The sequence below is a fragment of the Clarias gariepinus genome, chromosome 16 (assembly GCF_024256425.1).
Source record: "Clarias gariepinus isolate MV-2021 ecotype Netherlands chromosome 16, CGAR_prim_01v2, whole genome shotgun sequence".
NCBI lineage: Eukaryota > Metazoa > Chordata > Actinopteri > Siluriformes > Clariidae > Clarias > Clarias gariepinus.
The window spans coordinates 4,430,001-4,446,817 of NC_071115.1; the positions used below are offsets into that span (position 1 = coordinate 4,430,001).

General features: G+C 39.3%; 1 protein-coding gene across 1 annotated transcript in view; it reads right to left on the reverse strand.

Annotated features, from left to right (window-relative positions):
• LOC128544600 (TBC1 domain family member 10B-like) overlaps positions 1 to 14,426 on the reverse strand; it is a 28,354-nt gene extending 13,928 nt beyond the window's left edge. The window contains exons 1-3 of the mRNA XM_053514821.1: positions 13,958 to 14,426; positions 3,599 to 4,389; positions 288 to 387 (exon numbers count right to left, since the gene is read on the reverse strand). Coding sequence (XP_053370796.1) covers positions 288 to 387; positions 3,599 to 4,380 — 882 coding nt within the window. The 5' untranslated portion in view covers positions 4,381 to 4,389; positions 13,958 to 14,426. The remainder of the gene's footprint in view (positions 1 to 287; positions 388 to 3,598; positions 4,390 to 13,957) is intronic.
• Between the last annotated feature and the right edge of the window lie 2,391 nt (positions 14,427 to 16,817).

Sequence of the window (16,817 nt, forward strand, 5' to 3'; positions counted from 1 at the left end):
CACACGCGGAGAAGAGACGTTTTAGAAACACTAAGTGTTACGAAGCTCTTAAAAGGTAGGTAGATAAAGTCCCCAAACAACACATCAAGTGCGGTGTGTAACTGGTTCATTAATTAACATTTAGTAAGCTGTCTCTGCAGGTGACCGATACTTTATATAACAGTGAAGATAGAGCTTTAAACCATTGATGATTTGTGTCGGAAGCTAATAAATCAAACTTTGCTCTTACTTTGATAAATCAGTCATCATTTGTTTTTTTTTAAGGAAACGCCTCTCAGAAAACAGACCTTGGGAAAGCGACGAGAGATCCACTTGTCCCAGTTTTTAAACATGTCCAACCACTTCATCTCTCTGTGCCGTGCCACCTCCACGCTGACATCCACCGCACTGAGAGACACAAACAAAAACAAAATCCAATTAGTAAAGATCTGGGATTAATGCTGAATTAAACTCAAGGTCATAATACAGCATGTACCACCACTGAGTAGAAAAACTTATGAAAACTTTAGTATTTGCTTTAGATTTATGAGCATACAGAGTGTGTTTAGAACCAGAAAGAGAGAGGATATATGTGTGTAATGAAGTGATTAGGATGAAGATAAATTTGTTTTAAAATACAGAATGATTCCAACTTGGGCGTTCACAAAGTTTTGGCCAAGCAGCATTAAAAACATGTACACTTTACTGAGCCGTCCGTGTTCGAACAGTTCTGCTTAATTAGATTTGACCTGCATGGAGGAAGTAATACATAAACATAAAAAAAAAAGAGGGAAGCGAGCTCAAAGGAAGAGACACCCCACGCACACCCTACGTCGATCCGTTAGAGGACACGACACAGAGTGGACAGTAAAAGGAAGAGAGAGATTGTGAGCAATGACTGAATCAGAGAAGAACTCAGCACTGTATGAGTCATGAGGGAGAGGGCGAGGGGAGAGGGAGAAAAGGGGAGGATGAGATGAGAGGGAGAAAAGCAGAGAGACAGACGGAAAGAGAGAGAGTGGATTTTTGGAAAATATGCACAACGCCCAGAACCAGGTGACAAACAGAAATAAACAAGACAGTCGGAGACAGACGGAGAGACAAGCAAAGTGTCAGTGAGGAGAAGACAAGAATGAGCAACAAATAAACTGAAGTTGATAAAAAAAAAGGATGAAGACATGTGCAATCCATAGTAAACTTGTAACGGGGTGGGGGCAGAGGGGGGAGATAAAGTATAACTAAAGAGGAAAAAAACAAAACATTTTAAAATAACCAAATCTCTTAGTTTTTAATATTTTGTTCTGGCCTCCATAGCAACATAAACAACTCTGTGATCGCCTAATGACACACTGAAGTGAGGAGAAAGCACTGAACTCTGCTATAATTAAAAAGTGTTTGGACGGAATCTGTTACTGTCTACTTGCGTCTTTCTTTCTTTTCAGTTCTGGATCAGACACGTTTATAACTTATACATTATAATAAACACATTTATTTTGAGTGACTTTTTATCTCATTATACATCTGAGCAGCTGAAGATTTAGGGTCCGAACTTGGTGGTGGTGTTGAGGTTTGAACCTGGGACCTTCCACACCACAGTCCAAAGCCTTAACCACTGAACCAGTCACGTTTTTAACTCAATAACTAAATTTCTAATCAGCCTAAGTCACGTGATGATTTATATGTTTTGCAACCGTGCATGAAAAATATGCATGATATAAAAGCTTTTTTTTGATAATGTAAATAATGCATGTTTTTTTTTTTTTTTGGGGGGTGGGATTTGTCACGTTATACAGTTTTAACATAATTCAACACAAAGAGGTTAAATTTAAAGTAGGGCTACAACAACAAATCGGCAACGAATTTCATAGTCGATTCGTTGTGTCGTGCAACGCGGAGACATTTGATTATAAAAAAAAATAAATAATAAAAAAAAAAAATTAGTTGAGCGCGGAGCGAACAGACTCGGTGTCAAGCACTGATGCTAGGAGAGTTCGGCGCCTCAGACAGGGCGGAGCAAAGAAAAAAAACGAGCAGAGGTAGAGGAAAGATACATGGCGGAGGCAGAGAAATACGTAATCGTATAATCGTCTTCCCTGCTGGGTCTTAGTGCACGTCTCTTACTGGCATAATCAATAGTACTGTTTACTACAACACTGTGACCACGTGTGTGCGCGTAAAACACATTTTATTTTGTGCCTGTATGCACGTGTGTACAGCGCGCGTGTAAAGCAAAAGTAGGTCGCGTTAGAGGCGTTAAAAATCCATTTTCTCTCTCTGCTCAAGGCTTAGCCTTGCTTTGCCTGCTGTGTGTGTGTATGTGTGCGCGTGTCATTGGACACTGTCCACCCCCCCACACACACACACAGAGACATAGACCCCTACTACGTTCACCTTCACAGACACACACACACACTTTCTCTCTGCTCTACACAAAAACACTGCTCTGTTGCGATTCTTTTCAAAGGTAAAGTGCAGGTTCATTTGTTTTATTTTTACTTTACAGCAGTGATTCCGTTTCTGTTTTTAAAAATTCAGTTTGAGTGTTTTGGAATTCGAGCCGCTTCTAAAACGAATTATGCTTGTAATCCAAGGTTCCACTGTATATATTTGGCAAATGTAAAGCATACATGTCTATGTTTTTTGCATTCACAAAATAATACGTCAACATAAGGCTGAGAAATATGGCTCAGGTTTGTTCTCGACATATATAATAAAAATAAACGCAACCTAAATATATTTCTGTGATTAAACCTCAGCACCCTGAATCCCATTCATCTACACTCAGTACAGGGTGTGTACACCTGATAAAATGCCTGCTGCACAGTATACAGTAAGGAGGAAGTGGTTTGGGAGAGATATCCTCATTTGGTGAATTATTAATACACAATCGAACAGATTTCAGCACGCGAGTAATTAATTATTAATCATAAGGTCGAGCCAGGTGCCGTGGCGACGCCACGACGTTGTTTTTACACAGGAGGAGGCTCCGGTCACTGCTCTGTGTTCAGTATAAACACAGGGAGAGTGAGACGTGAGTCAGGAAGGGCCGGGAAAAAGGTGTTTTACAACCGGGGAAACCTCTTCACCCTGCATAATTCGAGTTAAACACTAGGTTTATGTGAAACAAGGAGGTTCAGAAGGCGTTTGTTATTTTTAGTATAACTGCACGGCGTAGATATCGACAACATGATCATACGTTATTGTTTCTATAGAAACAGCTGAATAAAATCGATTAACAATAATAAAATAAATAATACATTATATCCCATCCCTATTCAGATTGTGTAATTTATTTCTATTATTCTTATTAAAAATGCAACATTCAAAGTGTATAATTAATGTACCCTATAATAAAATAAACAACAACTTAAATGCGTTTATGCTGTAATAAAGAGTGAGCAATAAAGAATATAAATTTGCATACCATATTGCGGGTGGCGTGTTCTAAAACGTGTGTGTGTGTTCGTGATTGTTAATACTCAGACGAGACTGTTAACACTGTAAACACGAGATTGTTAACACTGTAAACACGAGATTGTTAATACCGTAAACACGAGATTGTTAATACTCATTGTTAATACTGCGTGTTCGAGATTGTTAATACTTAGGCTCCACCCACTTGCCATCGCTGTACTGCGCTCCTCCGAGGAAGCCGTATTTATCTGTGCGTTTCATAACCGGGCCGTTGAGCTCCGAGTCCGACCCAAGCGAGCTTCCGTCGTCGCCGATTCCCGACAAAGACTCCAGCGTTCCCGACATCATGCTGGCCGACTCCAGGTAGCTCAGCGTGTCCAGGGCGGGGCCTGAATGCACAGGAGGCGGCACTACAAACAGCACCGGTGAATCTGGGACCACGAGAGAGGGAGGATCCGAGACGAAGGGGGCGATACACGGAGGAGACTGAGGAGGCGAGGATGTAGAGTTTGAGGTCAGATTAAGTTGTTGTGTTGTTGGGTTTTGCGCTGGACAAGGCGGCGCTTCAGGATCTGCCGCTCCTCCGGGCGTTTCTGGTGAGATGTTTTGCTGCGTTGAGGGACCGGGCTCTGTGGGGACGTCTTCTTTACCTTGGTCAGGAGGAGGACAAGCGCTATCTGAAGCAGCTGGAACAGAAGGAGGAGGAGAAGTAGGAGGATGCTCGGGAAGCGATGAAGTCACCTCCCTGGAGTGTGATAAAGGCATAAAGTTCTCTTTAAGAGCCGGCTGTGTTAACGCGGTGGCCGCCATGACGGCTCGATCTCCGTACAAAGAGGATTTGGGGGCGACGACAGGCTTAGGTGACTCTGCAGGGAGGGAGGGAGCGGAGGAAGAGGGAGGAAGAGGAGGAGGAGGAGGAGAAGAAGGAGCTGCTGGCTGATCCATCATTGCCGGAGGAGAAGGGGTGAGGGCTGTGACCTCGGCCATCGCTCCTCTCTGCAAGGAAAAACAGACAAGAGAGAGACAGACAAAGTCAAGCAAGCTGAAGTTTTACCCAGTTTACACTTTATAGTGTATATAATTAGATGACGAGGAAGCAGTATACAGTGCAATGTTTAACCTTATAAATGATTAACGATTTTGAACGCTACAAAATCTAATAAAAATAGACAGACAGATGGATAGACCGATAGAGATTAAACAGACAGAAAAACAGATGGACAGAGACAGTGTGATGAATGGATAGAAAACAGACAGAGGTTAAGAAAGAAATATGGATAAAGCAATGCATAGATGGTGAGACAAACAAAAGGATAGAGTTTAGATGGATGGATGGATCTAGGCAGACAGACAGACAGGCAGATAAATATTTAGAAAGATGAACAGAAATTAAGAGACTGAGACATTAGATGAATCAGATAGGTATTAGAATAATATTTTAATTAGACTGACAGATTAAACAGAGGTATAATGACAGACAGACAGGCAGACACTGACAGTTTAACTAGTTAGACAGAGATGGCTGGAAAGACAAACAAACCTACTGACAACAGAGACATTTAATAAATATTTTTAAGAAAATTTCATTTTTTCCCCAAAATGTCTGCAACTTCTAAAACAGTACATTTTACAAACATAGAACAAATCTATGAAAACGTGTATCACCAACTAATTATTCTGCAGGCCTTTCTTATAAGCATATTCATGTTTTTTTCTATCAGTTATGAGAATAAGTATGTACAGATGTTTACTGGAGTTTTAACAAATGTCTTGGGCAATAAATTATTACTACAATGGTTTTAATAAACTACCCAAAGTTCTTGTTTTTTATTCCACTAAACACTGAATGAGAACTAGACAGACGTAAAACCACAGAAAGAGAGGGAGACTTACATCATATGATTGGTTTAGAGAGAGAGAGGAAGAGATTTCACATAAGGCCAATCATTTGGATTTGTCACTTCAGGTCTAAATTTTCATCTCATTAACAACATCTCGACCCCCCCTATTAACGCCTGTGTGTTATGAATCTAACAGGAAATGACCAGACACTTGTCTTTGTTAGCATGCCAGTGAGGTTAAGCGGTGGGCTGAGGAGATCTTTCTCTCTCTCTCTCTCTCTCTCAGTGTAGTCATTACAATTATAGTCATAATAAACAAGAGTTAACCACACGGTCACATGATCTCTACAGTGTGAGAGAGACGCGGGTTCCTTACACGCCCGCAATGAATGCTGAAACCGTGTAAAAAGATTTCTGCATGCGTGTGGTCATTACTTTTACACCATTTACTCTTTCGTTTCACAGTAAAAAAAAAAATCTTATTTAGGCTACAGTGGCGTTTTTTTCTTTTTTATTCTACATGTTATTACCGGAACATGGGGTCACCAAGAGTGACGATCTTTTGTGCCCTTCTATTTTATCGGCTATGGCTGTGTAGGTCAGAGGATGAGATCAGCGTGTGTTACACGCCCACACTGAGATTTCGGAGAAGACAGACGACACTGATGACGTTGCATCCTCTACCGTTTTTTAGGTACGATTGGCTTCCGTATCTGATTCGATCCGTGCCCGAGTACACTGGGGCGCTAAAGTGAAAACGCCCAGAGAGAGAGACACTGTGGATCCTGAGGGCGGAGTTAATAAGCAGGGGCAGGAATCAGTCAAGTGTTAAACCCACCTAACCGTTAAGGAGATAATACTGTAAAAAAACAAACCAACAAAAAAATTATTTTACCCACTGCACATTAAATGATAGATATTTATATCCACCAATCTACACTGACACACGTTATTTATCACAGTCTGTTCCACAGGTTGCTCCTTTGAAATAAACTACAGGATGGATATCTCTGGAAACAAACAGTGACCCTGCTTCAAATGTGTTTGTCTGCATGTTCATTTTGTTCTGTATGTACGTGTGATCCTGCTGCTACTGCTGCTGATCTGCTTCCCGTTTTTTCCATCATAAATAAAACTGAACAAAATTATTTGTAAAAAAATAAATAAATAAAAATAAATGCACGATATAGGGCTGGATTTCAAAATGACGATGACTGAAGGAGGAAGTCAGACGTCTGGAGAACTGATCTCACAATTCTACAGAAAAAAAGAACCAAACCTTTTTTAATAATTCCGCCCCCGTTCATCCATTAATTCATCTCCGGCTTCCTCATTGTGTGTGTGTGTGTGTGTGTGTGTGTGTGTGTGTGTGTGTGTGTGTGTGTGGTGGTGGGGGGGGGAAATGACGATTCAAGCAACTTGACTAGTAACAGAAAGACACATGGATGTTTTCACACTAATAACCTTTATAAAACTTTAAAAGCAACGATTGAAAAAGCAAAAGGCACGTGGGAACTTGTGGAAGTGCGCATTTATCGCATCAGATTTTACTTTTAATATCATGTTAAAAGTATGGGTAGAAAGTTTATACAAACATATCTGATATATCCGGACAATTAAAAAACTTAAAATACACTGTCTCTTCCTTAATGACACCACCGCATGAGCTAAAGTAGAAAGCCATCCGAAAAGAATAAAAATTAATAAAACGAAAAAAACAACAAAAAAAGATTAACTAAGGAACAGGATGTTCAAGACAAACATTATTGGTGTGATAGTCAGGCTTCAGTGTTGAGTTGGATGAGTAATGACACTCAGCGGCGATGGTGGTGGTGTTGTTCTGCTTTGGTGTAACAAGAGGTGACTCGTTAACACAATGACTGCAGAACTCCAGAGAAACACCGCCTACGTACAACAGAAGAGCCCCGAGTGTGAACTCATCAAAACCCATTATAGTCGTGTTTCTGCTCGCTCCCCTGCCGCGTCCCGCTGCACAAGACTGCGATTACATTTCTAAACATTATGATCGTGATATGCACTTGTAATCGACTTCACTCTAAATGAAATAAAACAGCAACGGAAATACACAATCTATACCTCACATGAAACTGTCACCAGTGTGGGCGACATGATATAAATATCACAAACATGATTCGTACGGTCATCTCTAACGACACATGATGTGCAAACAAACTGAGAGCTATAAAATACCTCTGATTTTCTTTCTTGATTTCTGTAATTCCTGTTCAGTGATACGTTTTTAGAGACGCTAAATTTAAAGCACAGCACCCTCTGTTTAATTTCGAGATGAACTAAAATCTTTGTGAAGTACGTTAAATGAAGGTGCGAGATCGCGTTTATTAAGTAAATTTCAATTGCTCATAAGCGCGCATTAAGAAAATGTACAGAAGAATTTTCTGTTGAATTTTGAGATGAATTAATTATTTATTTCAAGGTCGATTTCTTTATGATTCGACGGCATTTTCCATGTCTTCTCTTTCTATACTGTATGTTACCTCAAGCTCGGCCAAATACACTTGTGGAAACTCCATTAAAATTCATTCAGTAGTTTTTACGTGATGCGTGCACAAACAAACACAAAGACAGACAAAAACTCCCCAAAAAAATATTGATGTGTACAGATATGCATATTTTAGAGTTACGTTATATTTACAGATTAAGTAAATAGACTCAAAAACCGGGACTAACTTAAATCTATAAAAGTTTTAGAAGCAAACATTTCATTCACACCTGTTCATCAAGTTCTGGTAAAATATTTATTAATGAGGTTATTCGATAAGAGAAATCAGACTTAGCAGATACTGATCACTGATTGCTGATCACAGGAGTGTGTGCGTTTGTGTGTGTGTGTGGGGGGGGGGGGGATAGTGTTTATTGGGATCTGCTATTTAAAGTGTTCCCTTTAGTGTGCAATATTGTTTATTTTTTCGATATTAACAGCTGTTAAATAACTATTCTAAACAGCAGTGCACAAACATAATTAGGATCTAAAAAAAAAAACCCTAAAGTTAAACTTTAATTTATTACAAGGTGACATAGGCAACATATTCCATTCTCTTATTATTTCACGTACGTTATAAAGAAACAGAAACCAATAGATTAGCCTCTGCTCGACTACAGAACAAAAACTTAACTTTCCTTAAGTAGCATCAAGGGGCTCATAAAATGCTGAAATGCTCATCTAAAACATGACTGTCCTGCATAAGGAACAAGGCTGCTTCAACAAATAGCAAATTAAAACTCTGCATTGAATGTTTTTAAATAAACACACACACTAGGGCTGGTCCGAATACCATTTTTTGAGCTTCGAGTATTCGGTAGTGATCAACATCGAATATTCGATGCTTCGGTGGAAGGGAGCTGAATATATTCTTATCTTTAATAAAGGCAGGAATCTCTGTGTGTGTGTCTGTCTGTTGCATTTTTATGTCAAGAACCGTTCATCCAACTGCTGCGAACGCAAAGGAGTGCAAAGTCGCATTTTTGTGTAATATGGATATAGGCAAGTTGTCATGAACTAACTTAAGTAGACCAGAAGACGAAGCTTTAGCGGTTAGCCCTTTCTAGCGTGGATAGTAAACCCAAACGCGGAGTAACATGAGTAGGCAGGATAACCACGCGATAAACACAATTTAACCTGCGTCCTATTAACACACACTCAATCTGAAAGCAAACCCAAGAAAGTGAGTACTCACGAATCTTCGAAAGCGTCCGAAGCGACATGGACGGACTCAATGACTGATGTGTCGCGCCATCTTGTCTCATTTTATGCTTCCCGGTTCCTAGTGCCGGTCACGGACCGAATGTGCATGACACAAGTTTGCTGCAAGGGCTAGAGCAGGAATTTCTTAATAAATATTAGAATTTCTGCATTTTTAAGACACAGTCTGTTCCTCTGATCATGCTGAATGGTCGCTCACTGTCCTCACTGGAATGCATGGAGCGGTGAGGTAATACCGGGCTGCCTTAGCCAGAGCTGGGAACCGCTCTCTTTATTTCTCTCTGCATTGCTATTTCCGTGATAATGATTTCATCTTTTTTACAGTACTCTCTGCAGAGAAAGACTCGAGCTCAGATTTGTCACGCTGCAAATAAGCTTTAACAGCAAATAAGCTTTGTCACGTTAAAGCTTTTAGCAGATGTTTCCTTACAAGATTTTACTTTTGAAAAAAACCTTGCTTATTGCACATTTAATGCATTTTTTAAAGAGACTTGGTAACATTTCCAGACTGGTGACGGCATGTCGATGTGGCTGTCGACTCGACTATTTTGCCTGATACCATAGTATCAGTTTATGTTCTAGTATCAGCCAGTTGAAAATCAACCGATTTGTAAAAAGTATTTTTCGATCGATCGAAGAATCGTTATTGAATATAGTGAAATATCTTGATAAAATTGCAATAAGACATAATACAAGCACAACATTGTGGGTGCAAAACCTGACATGCCCTTTTACAAAATGATAAATATAACAACATACGACTTCCTAACCTCGCCTTGCCGTCTGTTTGCTGAGGTCTAAGCCTTTTCAACGAACATAATTTAGTACAAAGACATCTAAAACCTTGCTAGCGACAGTAAAGTGTGATTTTCTTATGCGGTCAACGTCACACCTTGATAAAGCACTCGTGTGGGCTTTGTGCCATGGAGCCGTGATCAGATTACTGCCTGTTAAAACGTTTGCTATGCTCAGAGGTGTGATTTTTCTCTCTCGCTTCACTTTTTTTAGCATAACCTTTAACTTTTTAACTGGAACTAGAAGTAAATAGACATGAAAACAACAACATAAACATGCCGGTGTCATTTTCAGAAATATATAACCCTTCTTTTTATATATATATATATATATATATATATATATATATATATATATATATATATATATATATAAAAAAACACACACACAGCAGAAGGTGTCAAACTCCCAACAGTTATCAATCACACCTCAGACTCAAGTGTCCTGAACGCTACAGCATCATTACACCGCTACTTTAATACTAAATAAATATAATAACTATAAGGCAAAAACACTCTCAAAAAAAAAAAGTTGTTTTAGTTTCAGAAAAGTGCAACACCTGGAATCTGTTACTGTTCGCTTATGTCTCTTTCTTTTTGAAGTCTTTCTTCATCAAATATTATAATGAGTCACGGTACTGTTCCTAAGTACAAGTTCCAGAATTGTTTATGAAAAACATTTTCTGAATGTTTACAGCATTCGGCAGACACCTGTATCCAGAGTGTCTCAGATTTTATTTAGTATTACATTTGAGCAGCTGAGTGTTAAGGGCCTTACTCAAGGGCACCACAGTGCCAATTTGTACCCCTTTTTTCACCATGATGATTCCAGAGCTAGTTCGGGGCAGGAAAAATCGCTCTAATGGTATGATACTTCAGATGATACTTTCTTGGGCTAGAACAAACAAACAAAACAAAAAAAAAATGTTTACATCAGGGGCTGGGGGTGGGATTACCACAACTAACTAAACTCTGATCCTAAATTAGACCCACAAAACCAGGAGATATGCTCGTAAAGCCATGTTGTTTTTGTTCTTGCCGCAAGCACAGAAATGTACACAGACATATACCGTGATTTAATTATATAAAACCAGTTCTTAGGAGGCACACGATGAACCAGCACTAGCACCAGACGTGAACCATCACCTGGTTTACTTTGGTAAAAAAGGGATATCACTAATGGTGGGGCTTGAACCTGTGACCTTTTGATCAGTAGTCAAACATTATAACTAAGAGAACATATAATCATCACTGACATTTAAATGATTACACGAGACTTAAAGGTCGAAAATAAACAGTACGTGTCCAGTTATAATTAGAGGTAAGATAGTGGGTGTGTTCGAATTCATATGGTTCGATACAGAAGGTTGGCTTAACGGTGTGTGTTATGACCTCCGTGAATCCTGTCCAGCTTCAACTAGGGCACGGTGATGTTCTTCATAATTCGGTTAATTCTAGTTAAAGGAACGAAAAATGTTCCACTAAGACTTCAGAAATATGGAGTGTGTACAATTTTAAAAAGTCAGTTGAATAAGGTTATTTAAAACACAATTCAGTCTTTGATCATAAGCGCTAATTTCCACAAAGAATTAAGCAGAAAGCCAGACATTTATGTTTTTGTTATCAACACGCGAGGCAGCGAACTAGGCTGACTGAAGTACATTTTCTTCTGTATAAATCAGTGTTTTAGAGCAAACAAACAATTAAGTCTGCATGTCGCTTAATCTACAGCTAATATTGTAACGCCTAACCTTCTTGCCTAAGGTAAGAAGTTTTACTTCTGATGTTTATTTCTGATGCTGTGAGAAGCAGTGCTGATTGAGCGTCACTCTGGAAATACACGAGATACGTGAAAATAAAATCCAGAGTTAAATTCTGTTGCAATTAAATTTTATATCACCCCGTCAAGAAAGAAGGGTTCAACAAGCCGTTTGCTACTTGTTAAATTCATATATTTTTTAAAAGAGTCTTTTTTTTTCCCACTTCACTGTACCGAAATCCGAATCGAGACACGTGCCAAATTTACCCACACCCTTACACCCTCAGATTTAATTTATTGTTTCTATAGTAACAGTTTTGACAGCAGGTTTCCATCATACTCCACAGCTTACTGATTTACAGGACTGCCCATCACCTCTCCTCACCTTTGGCTACATAAATGTTGGTAAGAATTTAAAACTACTTTCACTGCTGTCAGTCGCCAGCTCCGCCAGTCGCGATCAGTTAGATCCGCCAGTTGTGAAAGGATATGCGTTAGTGGAGCAAAATAACGGGTTACTAAATAACTAAAACAAATCATAATCTGGTGATGATAAACGCCGTTTGTGGTACTGTTGTATGAAAGCAATATCGCTTGAAGTTGCGCAGTACGGCACTTACTCTAAATTTCTTAATTTATAGAGTTATTAAAAATAAGAGGCAAGTTGAAATTGATACAATATATAAGGCATACAATAATCAGACAGCCATCCTTACCCTGAAGCTGCAAAGAAAAACGTCGCCTGGCTAGACTCCATCTTCCTAGACGGAAAGCAGGAGCGTGTGCTTGAGGACCGGCGCTGAAAACGTCATGTAAGCGCCATAAAAAAAAAAAAGTTCACGGGCTTTATAAAACTTATTTCCCCTTGAACAGCTGTCTCACAACTTCCTCATGACAAATATAACTGTCTGAGCACAGTGAAAAGGAAGTGCTTCATGACAGGTCTGGGGATGCATTATTATTTTTTTTTTACGTTGTGGGTGTGTTTTTTTTTTTTTTTTTTAAAAGACAGTTAAAAAACTTGATGGATTTAGCATGAGCTTTGTGAAGTTTTCAATTATTTACAAAAGCAAATAAAGTGATTATACGAATCGTATCTATCTATTTTCCTAACTATCTAAACTCAAGACCGTGTAGAAATCCTTAAATACATGCTCGTGAAATCTTGTGTACATGTGGGACGGGAGGTTTAGTATGAACATCATTATAATATATTTTTCAATTCTGCTGTTCATGCTTTAAAATATTTTTTCATCGTGATGAAATCACAAGCACTTACAGCGGGTGAATTTACAATTGTGAAGATGCCATGCTAATTTTTACATGTTTGGAATCAAGGACGTACCCAACAAAGACTTTTAAAGGAAACAAAGCACACACATTATACACCAGTCTACAAACCTTTACTCAGCTACTAACAAAAAAAATGAAAGGGCTTCAATTGACCACAAGATATTATATCCTGTGTAATCACTGGATGTCTGACGAATGTTAAACACTGAAGTTTTAATGCTTCAACATCAATCCGATATCTTTATATCCTCATAAATGATTCAAAACTGATCAGTAATAGGACAGCGTATCGCACAAGGAGAAGTGCACAGTGACAGCAAAAGCAACCTGACACACACCTGATATTCCTTTATTGAACGAAGTATTGAAAGGAATATCCTTGTGATTTAAACAAACAGGATTCTAATTTAATTTGCTTTAATTCACATCCACACAAAAGTATTTATTCTTCATCTGGATTATAAAAATAAATAAATAAAATAAAAAAATCTGCAGTCTTTACACATTTTGCAGTGATCAATAGTCTGAGGTGGGGAAAAAATGGTACAAACACACATCATGACACTGGGATGTAGAAATACTGATGTGAAACACAAGTGACGCCAACTGACCACAGACATTTGGCCAAATAAAATATAAGAAGTCTCAAATGAGAAAAGAAAAGGGAGTGAGGAAGTGATGCAGGACAGGGTTTGAGGACAAGCAAGCTAAGCACCAGATTTCCTTCCCTTGTCATTTCTTGTTTCATCGACTTACAAAAATACTTCATTTCTTTTACATTTACAACCGAGTTAAAGTGCGTTTTTAAGCATTAACTGCTTCCTTTATAGTATTAATATTAAACTAGCGTTTTTAACCAGCTTAACTCAAATCCCTGTAAGATTTCCACGATAGGATTCAGACAACATTCTCTTTTTACTTCTATTTTTAAAAATAAAAATCTTTTTTTTTAGTCACAGTTCATACTTTATACATTCCCTTACATTCTCAAACGGGTGTCATAATGAAAAAATGATAACCAAAGGCTACGCGTTACGTCCAATAATGACATTTGCCACCTGTGAGGTCCACTCCCTAAACAGGCCTCTAAGTGGAACCTCGGTGTTGCGTGAGAGGCATGACCGGATTAACTCACCCGCAGGCCGGCAGGATGCGCGACGTCCGCCCGGTGAAGATGCTATCCGTTCTTCCCCCTCCACAGCTTCGTTTGCGGAGGCGCTTTTTCCTCCTGGTTGTATATGACAGCACGATACACACACTCACACAAAAAAAAGAATACGTTGCAAGAGTTAAAATATGAAAAGTCAATCTTGACACCGCTGGCCGGTCAGGATGTAAATTTTCGTGTTAGCTTAGCATTGACAAGCGGCTAACGCGGTACGAGTTCCGACTAGCATCGGTGTATATTCTCTAGTTCCACTTGCTCCAGTCAACAAAAAAATAAACAAATAATAAATTAATACGGTTAGATTTCTCAGTTTATAAGGAGGTTTCCTCGGCCTTTATTTGTATTTGTAATTAATATATGTCTAATTGGTTCCGCTCCCAGAATGAATAAATCCGTTTTGCTGTTGTAGCTCGCGCTGTACAGGTCGCGCGCTAGCCCGACCCCTCCTGCGCGCGAGCGCATTTCCTACAAAAAAACAAAAAACAAAAACGCGATCGCGAGCACACACGTGCAGTGCACTTCCGGTATGAGCACATAGACCGACCTCTGGTTTGACGTAAAAATCTAAACAAATACAAGAAAGAATACGCCCAGAATTGGACAATTAATAATTATTTAATCAAATTTTCGCCTTAGGAATGGAAGTTTTTGCAAGAAATTTGCATCAGCATAATTTTCGAAGCATTTTACGCATATGAACATCTATTGAAAATATTGAATACCAAGATCTGATTCTGTGCAATAAAAAGTGAACCCTCGTCATACAAATTTTCGCCTTTTTAAACTTTGCAAAAAAAACTTTGCATCAACATAATTTTTAAGGCATTTCCGGCATTCAAATGAACCAAACAGAACCAAACACCGGCTAAGATGCTTGTACGTCCAGAAACTGAATTTAAATTTTAAAATTAACTAATTAGAAATATTTTATTGTCAACGCACAGGATACAATCAAAATCATTAACATAAACATAGGGCAAAATACTGTAAACTAGAAAGAAATCTATTTAAAACATCAAACACCAAGATCTGATCTTATACAAAATCCAGCGGAACCCTGGCATACAAATTTTAACCTTAAGAACTTTCCTACAGAACAAATAAATTTTGTATGCCAACTCTCCGCTGCAATGCATCTTTATCCTTCTTCACCCCTGTGTGAGAGTCAGTGTGTAATACAGCTGACGGAATACTCAGTGTCGGTGTTTCACGGTGTTCAGGTTTCACATGGCTCCAGGGTAGAAGCTCTTCTCAAGTCTGTTTGTCCATGATGTAATGAACCTGAGTCATTTGCCAGAATGCAGCAGGTCAAATTTATTTGGTTGCACTACAGAGGTGCAGCAGGGAGGACAGTGAGTAGATGATGGTTTTCTAGGAGGTGCTGATGACGCTGTGAAAAGCAAACAGAGATAAAAGCACGTGCCTGATAAAGCAGCAGTAGCTACGTCTACAAGTTGTTCTTTCTGAGAATCTTTACAAAAAGAATAAAGAATTACAGTGGGGCAAAGAAGTATTTAGTCAGCCACCAATTGTGCAAGTTCTCCACCTTAAAAAGATGAGAGAGGCCTGTAATTTTCATCATAGGTACACCTCAACTATGAGAGACAAAATAAAAAAAAAAATCTAAAAAATCACATTTTAGGATTTTTAAATAATTTATTTGGAAATTATGGTGAAAAATCAGTATTTGGTCAGTAACAAAATTTCATCTCAATACCTTGTTATATCCCCTTTGTTGGCAATGACAGAGGTCAACCGTTTTCTGTAAGTCTTCCCAATGTTTTCACACACTGTTGCTGGTATTTCGGCCCGTTCCTCCACTCAGATCTCCTCTAGAGCAGTGATGTTTTGGGGCTGTCGCTGGGCAACACAGACTTTCAACTCCCAAAGATTTTTCTATGGGGTTGAGATCTGGAGACTGGCTAGGCCACTCCAGGACCTTGAAATGCTTCTTACGAAGCCACTCCTACATGTGTGTTTAGGATCATTGTCATGCTGAAAGACCCAGCCACGTTTCATCCTCAATGCCCTCGCTGATGGAAGGAGGCTTCACTCAAAATATCACAATACATGACCCCATTAATTCTTTCCTTTACACGGATCAGCCGTCCTGGTCCCTTTGCAGAAAAACAGCCCCAAAGCATGATGTCTCCACCCCCATGCTTCACAGTAGGTATGGTGTTCTTTGAATACAACTCAGCATTATTTCTCCTCCAAACACGAAGTTTGGTTTCATCTGACCATGTGACATTCTCCCAATCCTCTTCTGGATCATCCAAATGCTCTCTAGCAAACTTCAGACGGGCCTGGACATGTACTGGCTTAAGCAGGGGGACACGTCTGGCACTGCAGGATTTGAGTCCCTGGCGGCGTAGTGTGTTACTGATGGTAGCCTTTGTTACGTTGGTCCCAGCTCTCTGCAGGTCATTCACTAGGTCCCCCATGTGGTTCTGGGATTTTTGCTCACAGTTCTTGTGATCATTTCGACCCCACAGGATGAGATCTTGCGTGGAGCCCCAGATCGAGGGAGATGATCAGTGGTCTTGTATGTCTTCCATTTTCTAATAATTGCTCCCACAGTTGATTTCTTCACACCAAGCTGCTTACCTACTGCAGATTCAGTCTTTGTTTCTGGTGTCCTTTGACAGCTCTTTGGTCTTGGCCATAGTGGAGTTTGGAGTGTGACTGTTTGAGGTTGTGGACAGGTGTCTTTTATACTGATAACAGACGCCATTAATACAGGTAACGAGTGGAGGACAGAGGAAACTCTTAAAAAAGAAGTTACAGGTCTGTGAGAGCCAGAAATCTTGCTTGTTTGTAGGTGACC